This window comes from Dasypus novemcinctus, chromosome 25 (genome assembly GCF_030445035.2).
Source record: "Dasypus novemcinctus isolate mDasNov1 chromosome 25, mDasNov1.1.hap2, whole genome shotgun sequence".
In the NCBI taxonomy this organism is placed as follows: Eukaryota; Metazoa; Chordata; class Mammalia; order Cingulata; family Dasypodidae; genus Dasypus; species Dasypus novemcinctus.
The window spans coordinates 19532164-19544488 of record NC_080697.1 but is presented as its reverse complement, the minus strand read 5'-3'; the positions used below and the strand labels follow the sequence as shown (position 1 = coordinate 19544488).

Below are 12325 nucleotides of genomic sequence, written 5' to 3'. Positions count from 1 at the left end.
TCTTTTATCTGTTACATATGGAGCAAATATTTCTTCTTGTCTGTTAATGGTGTCATTTTCATGAGAATTTCTATTTTATAATTTCATGTGATAAAATCTTTAAATCTTCTTTTAAACAAAAATATTTTATTTTCTCCAGATTATTCTCAAATGTAAATATGGGAGAAAAACCCAAGTGATTCAAAAGTGTTTCCATCTTTACCCATTTACATACCACAAATTTTCAGTGGTGCTTCCAATTCCAAAAGAATAGGCTGGCTGAGAAAGATCTCCCGAGACTTGATACATAAGCCCCGAACTTCTGCTTCAGTCATCTGCACAATCTTTCCTGGACGACATCCTCGTACTGATAAACAATGAATAAAATGGTCAGTTTTCTAAAATTTATCCAGGGCGATTGCCATCAACAATAAAGTGGTGCTTTATCCAATCAGTTGAATGTCTTAAACAGGAAGTGATTCCAGCATTAAGAATTTCCCAGCTCATCTTTGGACAACCAGTGTCTCCCAGAACTCAAGGACCTTCATTGGACTTTCATTGAAGTCCCTGGTTGCAGTCTGCCTGCGGAACCTGGACTTGTGCATCCCCACAGTTGTGTGAAAGACTCTGATAAAATCTCTTACTATCGACAGATAGCTCTTGGTGATTGTTTCCCTAGAGAACCCTGACTAATACAACCTCCATTTTCCAATTAGAACAAATATTAAAAAACTCGAAAGGATATTTAGATGGAGTAAAGCATTTTAAACATTTAAACATTTATGAGCCCATAAAACAGCTTCCCCAGTGGGGTGGGTTGGAATGGTGAATGGGGGAAGGGGAATTCCTCCTTACTTGCCTTATAGAACTGACTTTATAATGATTTCTTCTCAAACCTTATCTCCACTGCTCTTTCCCTTTAATCTTAAATACAAAAAGGCATAAAAAACAACAACACTATTTCCATATACTCCCTAATACTTCCTATTTTCGATATTTACAACTATGCCCATACATTTCTTGCTAAAAATTGCTATGATGATGGGGAGCACATGTGGCTCAAGTGGCTGAGTGCCTGCCTCCTATATAAGAGGTCCTGGGCTCAATCCCTGGTACTGCCTAAAAAAATTGCTATGATGTGAGATCAACCAGATAGGCTTAAAGAAAAAAGCTAATCTGATATATATATTCCATTAATAGTAATCTCTCAAATATTTACCAATGCTGTTTTGTACCTGAACAAAGCCACATGCCTATAATAAGCATATATTTCATATGAACATACATGTTCATAAAATTATTTAAGAAAAATGAAAAGCATTAATGAAGTTCTTTAAGGACTAATGCCTGATTTGTCTTAGGTTCTGGATAACCATTCATTTGCATGATTATATCAATAACAAAAGTAACAAAAAGAAATATAAGAGGAGACAAAGACAACATTCGAATATACTTTAGAAGGGAGCAGGTGTAGCTCAGAGGTTGAGTGCCTGCTTCCCATGTACAAGGTCCTAGGTTCAATCCCCAGTACCTCCTAAAAAAATACACACACACACACACACACAAACACACACCCTTCAGAGGAATGCTAATTCATAAGACTGTCCTTGAAATTCAAAAGAATAATGATCAAAAGACTTGCTTTTGTTATGGGAACTTAACAGCCCTCCGTTTTAGTACTAGCTCTCAAACATCAATTATCTACATCTGGACTTTTCTAAGACCAAAAAGGACACTAACTTTATACTTTATTTAGTATTTGGAATATTAGCTTAGGTTTATTTTTCCATAATAGGAACAATTCTTAAGCTGGCATCAGTTTTAAACTTGGGAAATGATGATTGACTATGTAATTCCATCACCAACAAGCCCAAGACCTGTTTTAGTTTAAGTGGAATAAAAAAAAGTATTTGCTGTGAAAGATTTCTGATTGTTTACAGGTGACAAATAATTACACAACTGAAGATAATTACTTAGAAAACTTATTAATTCAACCAATATTCAAGAGCCTAATATGTATTACTGACCAGAGATAACAGCAATGGACAAGCAAACAAAATATTTCTGGCTGTCGAAAATTTTTTCACAATTTGTTATGATTCTACAGTAATAAATACTTCTTTGGTTACTGAAATTTAGTGGCAATTTAATGGTAATCACTACTAAGTAAATCAAAAGACCAGTGTAGGTGACTTTGATGTGTGAATTTAATGTGTTTGAATTACAGTGGTAAATCTACCCCTACTTGTTTTCTTTTCTCTTCAAATTATATATCTGCTTAATTTTGATCTCCCAAGTACATAATTTAGGTTACACTGTGGTACACTTTGACTAACATTTAAATCCTACTAATCCACAGGGGGGGAAATATGCTGCAGAAAAACATCTTGCATTTCACTGATTCTAAGATGCCCATATTTTCTTAATTAATATCACTGAGGATGGAGATACCATGTAACCAACAGCTTCCTACAATTATAACTGGCAGTTTTTCCTCCTTAGTGGCACATAAAATAATGGTAAATTTCATTAATAAATGACATCTTAAGAGTCTACAAGATGCTGTCAGAAAAGTGAAAGGTTCTTCCAAAAGGTTAACAAGACTTTGACAAACAACTAAATCTTAAGAATGAGTTAGCAAACGATTGGGAGAATAGCGCCCAGGTTTTCTAAGATTGCAGGAAGTGAAAAGCAGCAGAGAAGGATTTAGAATCCTAGAAGGCTAGTATTCTTCCCACTTCACCACATAAAAGTTTTTGGTCCAAAATATTCCCAGAAAAGCAAATTCAGCAGGTAATAATTTTAAGCCACTTAAAATCCCTTTAACAGCAAATACCTACCATATTACTATTCAGAAAAAAATCTGAGTTATATATAAAAATATTCGAACCATAAGTGCATAACGTGATGAATTTTTACCTATGTATGTACCTGAGTAATCACCACAAAGATCAAGATACAAAACACTTCCAGCAGCCCAGAAGGCTGATCGCAACAATGCTCCATTGTAGAGAATGCTCCATTCTCATTTCTTTTCACTATAGACTCTTTTGACCTACTTTTGAATTTTAGATAAATAGAATCATATAGCATGTACTCTTTTGCTCGTTATTCTGTGAGATCCATTTATGTTATTGTACCCAGCAATCATCTGAGGTATTCCATTATATGAATACACTACTGATACAATCCATGACATCTTCAGTTGGAAGGCAGAGAAGACAAATGGGTTCTTCCAAAGGTTAAGCTCTGACAAGGGATGACATCATAAGAATGACTTAGCATAAACTACAATGTAAACTATAATCCATGCTTAGTGGCAATGTTCCAAAATGCATTCATCAATTGCAATGAATGTACTACACTAATGAAAGAAGTTGTTAATGTGGGGAAAAGTGGGAGGTGAGAACAGTGGGGCATATAGGAATGCCTTATATTATTTTACATAAACTATCTTTAAATATAAATAAATAGACTTAGTAAAAAATATTTATCCACAATATTTTATCCACACTAATGTTGGTGGATGTTTGGAGCTATTGTGAATGCTATGAATATTCATGTACATTTCTCTTAGGTAAATATATAGTAATGGAATTGCTTGGTCACAGGGAAAACTTTGCTTTATTAAGTTCAGCTTTAGTAGATACTGCCAGTTGCTCAAAGTGGTTAGTATCAATTTACAATTCCAAAAACATGCTGCGCTACATCTTTGCTAACACTGGGTATTACTAGATTTCAAAACCTTATAGCCATTTTGCTGGGTGTGTAGTGATAATGAGATTTTAATTTGCAAGTCTCTGAATAATGTTCACTGTTTTTTCATATGTTTAACAGGCCATTCGGATATCCTCTTTTACTAATTTTCTTTTAGTTCTTTTCCCATTCTTTAAAACAGTGTTTTTTTTTCAGTTCCTGATTTGGAGTTCTTTATACATTACAGACAAATCATTTGTTGGATACATGTATTGCAACTATCTTCTCCCCATTTATGACTTCCTTTTTCCTCTCTTAATGCTGTCTTTTGAATAACAGAAAAGTTCTTAATTTTAACCAAGTCCAATTTAATCTATCTTTTTCTTTTTTTTTTTTTTTTCCGGTTAGTACTTTTAGAATCTTAAGAAATCACTGCCATTCCTAAGATATCCCCTTACATTTCCTTTTAAGATGTTTTGGTTTCAACACTCCCATTTCATTCCATAATCCATCTCAAATTAACCTTGGGTATGGTTTGAAGTAAAGGCTATGGTTCATTTATATCCACATAGATACGCTATTGTTGCAGCACTATTTATTGTAAAGATTACGCTTTCCCTGAATTACAGGGGCAGCTTCATGCCCTATTTGTCTGTTTTTGTGTTATTACCAGTCTTAATCACTGTAGCTTTACATTAAATATCTGTTAAGGTAAGCATCCTGATTTTGATCTTTCAGACTGCCGTGGTTAACCTTGGTCCTCTATTTGTATGCACACGCACACACACAACTGCTGGGATTTTAACTGGGAGTACCTTAAGAAAATAGGGAAGTCTAGGGAGAACTGACATCTTCAACAATTTTGAGTCTTCCAATCCGTGAACATGAACATATCTCTTATTTAGATTGTACATTTCTCTAAGCAACGTTTTTTAGTTTTTCGTGTGGCAGTCTTGCACAATTTTCATTAAACTGAATTTTTGGGGGGCCACTATTGTAAATGTTTTTTTACAATTTTCCAAATGTTTGATGTTAATTTACAGAAATATAATTGATTTTTGTGTACTGACTTTATATCCTAATATAATAGTTCGCAGATTCCTTTGGATTTTCCAAGTATACAATCATATCATTTGTGAGACGTTACCTCCAGGACAACGATGGATAGAAATAGTGCTAGAGATCTTCCTCATCTTATTCCTGAATTCAGGGGAAGGGGTGAATATTCAATATGACAACCATAAGTTCTGTAGATACCTGTTGTCATCTTAAGGAAATTCACTTCTATCCCTAGTTTGCCAGGAATTTTTATTCTGAGGAGGTTTTTAGCTCAGGATGGTGGCTTTACTCATGGGAGATATTCCTTTCCTTGTCAGATTTTGGTATTAGGTTTCATGAAACAAGTTGGGTGGTGTTACTTCTTTTTATATTTTCTGGAAAAGATTGTATAAAATTGGTGTAATTTCTTCTTTAAATGTTTAAGGTCACCAGTGAAGTCACCTGGGCCTGGAGTTTCATTTTTACGAATCATTTCAAATATAAATTATTCTTTAATAAACAGATAAAAGAACAAAATAAAAAGTCTGAAGTCTTATATCAGTTTTGCCAAGTTGGGTTTTTCATTTAAGTTGTCAAGTTTATTAACAATTATTTATATCTACTTATAACTCTTATAATACCTATATTACTTTTTTCTAAACCATCTGAGAATAGGTTGGCCCTTTACTCAAGTCATTAGTATGTATTTCCTAAGAATGAGTATATTTTCTTATATAATCACAGTTCTTCAAAACCACAAAATTTAAGATATACATATCTTTAATTTAAAGATCATCTACAATGTTCTCAATTGTCCCAATCATGTCCTTTATAGCATCTTTCCCTCAAGTACAGACAAAATCTAGAATTACATACTCCATTTATTTATTCCATCTGTTTGGTCTCCTTTAATAGTAATGGCTCCTTTATCATTCTTGATATTGCTGATCTGTTTTCTATTTTTTACATTATTCGTCTTTTCAGGGGTCTATCAATTTTACTAACCATAACCTTTTCAATGACTTCATTTAAAGTTTTTCTCTTTTTTTTTTTTTATTAAAGAAGTTGTGAATTTACAAAAGAATCATGCATAACCTACAAGATTCCCATACACCACACCACCACCTTGCATTGTTGTGGAACATTTGTTACAACTGATAAAAGACCACTCAAATGTTACTACTAATTATAATCTATAGCTTACATTAGGTGTATTTTTCCTATAAACCACCCTATTATTAACACCTTATATCAGTATTGTACATGTGTTATAACTTCTGTAAGAACATTTTCATCTTTGTAAGGTAAACCACAGTCCATCATCCACCACAGGGTTCACTGTTTTATGCAGTCTCATGCCTAGCACAATTCATCCAAACTGTATAATCAATGGCTCTCAATTTCATCACAGAGTTCTGCTTTCATCACTTCAATTTTAGTATGTTTTCATTACTCCAGAAAGAAATAGCCTTCTAAACCCCCCACTGCTGATCCTTAGAATTGATATAGTACCTTAGTTGCCACTGATGAAAAAATGTTACAATACTACCCTTTATTATAGTCCATAAGTTACCTTAATTGTGCTTTCCCCATGTATTGCCACATTCTTAACATGGTGATATTCTTAACACTTGTTCTAGTTCATAAAAGAACATTCTTGTATTTGTGCTATAACCACAAACCTCATCCTACCACCAAGCTCACTGTTATACAAACTCCAGATTACCTCTAGGGCGGCAGACTTGGCCCAGTGGTTAGGGCGTCCATCTACCATATGGGAGGTCCGCGGTTCAAACCCCGGGCCTCCTTGACCCGTGTGGAGCTGGCCCATGCACAGTGCTGATGCACGCAAGGAAGGAGTGCCATGCCACACAGCAGTGTTCCCCACGTAGGGGAGCCCCCCACACAAGGAGTGAGCCCCGTTAAGGAGAGCCGCCCAGAGCGAAAGAAAGTGTAGCCTGCCCAGGAATGGTGCCGCATACACAGAGAGCTGACACAACAAGCTGACGCAACAAAAAGAAACATGGATTCTCGTGCTGCTGACAACAACAGAAGCGGACAAAGTAGACAATGCAGCAAATAGACACAGAGAACAGCCAACAGGGGTGGTGGGGAAGGGGAGAGAAATAAATAAATAAATAAATCTTAAAAAAAAATTACCTCTAGCTTTCTATTGATGTTTATGTCCCTAGGCTCCCCTTTCAGCCACATTCACATTTATAAATCAATGGTGTTATACTCACTATAACATACTACCATCAACTCTATCCATCTCCTAACACATACAATCAATCTTATTAAAAATTCTACATATTTTAAGCATCAGCTCCCCCTTCTCAATCCTTTCTATTCCCTAGTGACTTATACTCTAGATAATTTTATTGTACACCTGCCTTTTATTTCATATATTTCTGTTCTTTTTCCCTTCTGCTTTCTTTGGTTATAATTTGCTTGTACTAATGTTTTGAGATAGCTTACAAATTTAAAGCTATGTTTCCTTCTAAGCATTGCTTCTGTCTAAAACTGCACACATTTTGACACACTGAATTTTCATTGCCAGTTCTTTTTTACCCCTAAATTATATAAAAATTACAGTATTTCCAAATATTTGAGGATATACTCAAACTACTGATTTTTAGCTTATTTCCACCATAGTTGTATTACAATTTCATTTCTTTCTAACTTGCTGAGGTTTGCTTTATGGTACAGTTTGTTTTTTTTTAGTAAGTGTTTGATCACATGTACTTGAAAAGCATGGATATCCTGCAGTTTTGGGTGAAGTGTTCTGTTCTGTGTGTGTCAACTAGATCAAGTTGGGTGCACTGTTCAAACTTCTAGATCTTTGCTGATATTTTTCCTGCTTGTTCTACTAGTTACTGAGAGAGAGGCCTGCTAATCTACTATGACAGTAGTTTTGTCTATTTTAATCTAGCTCTGCCAACTTATGCTTTCTGCGCATGCAGATTGGCAGAGGAAAGAAGGAAAGAAGGAAAGAAAGAAAGAGAAAAGAAAAGAAAGAATTGTCACATTTTCCTGTTGAAACGACCATTTTAGCATTATGCAATGCCAGACTTTATCTCTAGTGACACTTCTTGCCTTAAGGTCTCTTTTTTCTGACATTAATAGAGCCAAATCAGCTTCCTTTTGGTTAATGTGTGCATAATAAACTTTCCCCATTCTTTTGCTTACCTATATATACTTTAAATTTAAAATGTTTTTTATAAAAAGTATATAGTTGGGGGTCTTCTGAGGTTTGTCTTAATGTGAACACAGGACCTTTTACATGTACTTTAACAACTGATAAACTGGATTTAAGTCTACGACTCTGCCATTTGTTTTCTATTTATCCTATCCTTTATTTCTTCTTTCTTCCTTTCCTTTGGAGTAATCTTTTTTTTTTTAATTAGAGAAGTTGGGGGTTTACAAAACAAAATACAGAATTCTTGTATACTACCCCACCACCAACACCTTCCATTGGTGTGGAACATTTGTTACAAGTGATGGACATATATTTTTATAATTGTATTAATTAAAGCCTGTGGTTTAACTTATGAGTCCCTATCTGTGAACATTGGTGTGCAAGTATTCGAGTTCCTGCTTTCAGTTGTTTTGGGTATATATATATGCCTAGTAGTGGGACTGCTGGGTTATATAGTTGTTCTATATTTAGCTTTATAAGGACCTGCCAAACTGTCTTCAACAGTGGCTGCACCATTTTACAGTGCCATCAGCAATTAATGAGTCTTCCTACTCCTCTGCATCCTTGGAGAAATCAATTAAAAAAAAAAAATTATACCATTTTCTTCCCTACTAAGATTGTTATACATTTTCTTCTTTCAGGGGTTACTCTTAAGAGATTAAAAATACATTTTTGCCTTAATACTACTTTCCATCCTCTGCGTCCATGTATTTTAAACCCCGTAAGCCATAATTATCATTTTATTTATTTTTTTATTCATTTTTTAAAAAATATTACATTCAAAAAATATGTATGAAGTCCCATTCAACCCCACCGCCCCCCATAATTATAATTTTAAAAGTAATTTATATTTACATTTGTCCTTACTGTTTTATCTGTGATTTTTTTTCTTTCTCAACAAGAGGCACTTCCTTTAATTTTTTTTTTTTAAGATTTATTTTTTATTTATTTCTCTCCCCTTCCTCTGCCCCTGCCCGTTGTCTGCTCTCTGTGTCCATTTGCTGTGTGTTCTTCTGTGACTGCTTCTATCCTTATCAGTGGCACCAGGAATCTATGTCTCTTTTTGTTGCGTCATCTTGCTGTGTCAGCTCTCCGTGTGTGCGGCACCATTCCTGGGCAGGCTGCACTTTCTTTTGCGCTGGGCAGCTCTCCTTACGGGGCACACTCCTTGCACGTGGGGCTCCCCTATGTGGGGGACACCCCTGTGTGGCAGGGCACTCCTTGTGAGCATCAGCACTGCACATGGGCCAGATGCACACAGGTCAAGGAGGCCCGGGGTTTGAACCATGGACCTCCCATGTGGTAGACGGACGCCCTAGCCATTGGGCCAAGTCCACTTCCCTTTAATATTTTCTAGTGCAACACTATTAGCAATAAATAGTTTGTCTTTATGTGGCCTTCACTTTTTTGGTGTGGCCATCATTCCATCTAGAATTCTAGGTTAGCATTTCTCCCCCCTCCAACACTTTAACGCATTTTACTGTCTTCTGGCCTCTGTAATTTCAGGTGATAAGTCAACCATCATTCTAGTATTTGTTCCCCGTAAGGTAGTAACTTTTTTTCTCTGCCAAATTTTAGGATTTTCTCTTTTTCTTTGGTTTTCTGCATTTACATCTATAATGGGTGCCCATATGATATATATATATATTTTTTTTGGTATTTATCCTACTTGGAGCTCATAGAGCTTCTCGAATCTGTTTTGATATCTTTCTTAGTTTTGGTAAATTGTTAATATTCTTCTATCTCATACTCCATTTTCTATTCAGCAAAACCCTTTTCAAGGGTCTAACACTGCCCCACATGTCTCCTTTGTACTTTCCCTCCACTTTCTTCCTTAGTACTGGGTAATTTCTGCTGACATTTTTCCAGTTTACTAATTTAGTATTTTACTTTTTCTAATATACTTTAATATATTTTTATTAAATTTTTTTTAAAGATACATAAATCACAAAAAAAGTTACATTAAAAAATATAAGAGGCTCCCACATGCCCCATATCCCACACCCCCCCACTCCTCCCACATCAACAACCTTCCTCATCATTGTGGCACATTCACTGCATTTGATGAATACATTTTGGAGCACTGCTGAGCTGCACTGATTAAACTACCAAATACTCTGACTTAGTGTTATTGTACTTCTTCAGTTCTAGAGTCTCCACTTGACTCTTTTTCAATAGCTTCCAGGTCTCTCACAAAATTTTTCCATTCTTTCCTTTTTTAAGGATAATCAGCTAAAGTCCCTGTATGGAAACTCTAAATGTCTGAATCACCCATGGATTTGTTTCTATTTTTTTTTTCCTCTTGATTTTTGGTCAATTAGTCCTGTGGGTATGACCTATAATATTTCACTGGATAAAATACTAGATTACGGATGAAAAACTATAAAGGTTGTGGATGACATTTTCCTCCAAAGAACAAATAAAAGTACCAGTAACTTACCTAGATTGTCTTGATGACTGGTTTACTTCAATTTTGTCCTCAATATTAGGATTTGACCTTAAAGGGGCCTCAATGAAAAATACAGGGTGTAATCAAGCCCCTGTAACTTGGAAAGGTTACAACTTCAACCTTTGCCTCTATGGCACAACTGTTTGCTGAAATCTCGTCTCAGAACATTACTTTTCCAACTGATGTTTTCAGCTGGGTTTCTTACAATCTTCTCTTGCACACGTGCAGCTTACAAGGTGGTCAATGACTAACTTTAAGGGAACCTGACTAGATGTTGAGGCTAGCTTCTATGTGGTTCCCTTCTCTTCCAGACTTTATCTGCTGAAACAAGTTTTAACCTCTTTGGCAGCCTCAGACTTCAGCCTTTGATTCCTTAGTCCAGTAAAACTGCTATTTTTGTTTGGGCTTTATTATTCTATCCCACAAACCAGGAAATGTCTCCAGGAAAAAAGCCAAGGTGACTGGTGAGCTCACACTGGGCACAACCCTTCTCCAAAGGTTGTAAGTTCTCAAGAATTTCCTGTACTGACTGCTCTTCAACAATGGCATGCCTGCTCAAGTATGACCAGTGAAGTACACAAAATATGACTGAGGCAAACACACTACAAGCTCCAATGATCATAAAGAATTCTGTGAAGAATACCTTGCAAGAGACTACACACCATAACTTAAGACACTCACACAATTCTGGTGGGAGAATCATGGTCTCCTGAACCAAGGTAACTGTTCTGTGCCAACTTCCATTACTAAAATGTTCCCATCTCCCCCAAAAGAAACCCTACACCCAGTACGCATTAACTCCTCACTCTTTTTTTCTCCTGCCCATGGCAACCCGTACCCTAATTTCTGCCTCTATGAGCTTGCATGCTGTCCAGTATTTTCTCTGCAGTTATCTTGGGGCTTAAATTTAACACTTAAACCTATACCAATTTTATTTACTTTGTGTCACAGTTTTAAGCTGGGTGGATCCCAGAAAAATCATATACTTAGGGCTAATCCATTTCCATTGGGAATGGGATGCTACTGACTGGACTGCTTTAGCTGAAGGCCTTTGATTAGACTGTGGGACCCAGGATGGGTCTCGATCCTCTGGCTGGAATCTTTAAAAAAGGAGGGCTAAAGGAGCAAATGCATAGGAAAAAGGGGCAGAGACAGAGGTTGAGAGGTCCCCAAGGAGCTAAAAGAGATAAGCCATAGGCCTGACTGCCCACACCTGAGCTCAGGGAGGGAGCTTTGCTTGATGCCTTGATTTGGGCAGAGCCACTACTACGGCCTGCCATGTGCCTGACTGTCCACAGCTGTCCTTTGGTGAGACACCATCTTTAGGTGATGCTTTAAATTGGACATTTTCAGTCTCAGAACTGTTTTTTTTTTAGGTAACAGGGATTGAACCCAGGACCTTGTTAAGTAGGAAACTGATGCTCAACCACTGAGCCACATCAGCTCCCCTGAGCTGGTTTTTCATTTGTTTGTTTGCTTGCTTGTTTGTTTTTAGGAGCACTGGGAACCAAACTCAGGACCTACCATGTGGGAAGCAGATGCTCAAATGCTTGAGCCACATCTATTCCTAGAACTCTAAGCTTTTAACCTAATAAATTCCCATTATAAAAGCCAACCCATTTTTGGTATATTGCACTAGCAATCTTTAGCAGACCAAGACACTTTCATATCAACTTAATTTCAATTGTACACACAAACTATGTGCCTATACCCCCTACCCCCCACCTTTAGGCAGTTTTTGTCACAAATTATTAGTCTACATACTTACCTTTCAGATCCCGAATGAAGTAAATGCAACAGTACTGGCATTTATATTTACCTGTCATTACCCTTGCCAACAGCTTTGATCTACTATCCCTTCCATCCATGTGGAACTTTCTTTAGCATCTCTCATAGGGTCAGTCCAATGGTGACAAACTCCCTTTGCTTTTATTTATCTGGGAATGTCTTAATCTCTCCCATAG

The 12325-nt window shown here is 36.3% G+C and overlaps 1 protein-coding gene across 4 annotated transcripts in view; it reads right to left on the bottom strand.

The window, feature by feature from the left end:
* The window catches only part of PPP1CB (protein phosphatase 1 catalytic subunit beta), a 53089-nt gene that overhangs the window by 26635 nt on the left and 14129 nt on the right, over positions 1–12325 (bottom strand). For all 4 annotated transcript variants that reach the window (XM_004452351.5, XM_004452352.5, XM_071211923.1 and 1 more), the window contains one exon: positions 215–346. In XM_004452351.5, the coding sequence (XP_004452408.1) occupies positions 215–346 (132 nt within the window). The remainder of the gene's footprint in view (positions 1–214; positions 347–12325) is intronic.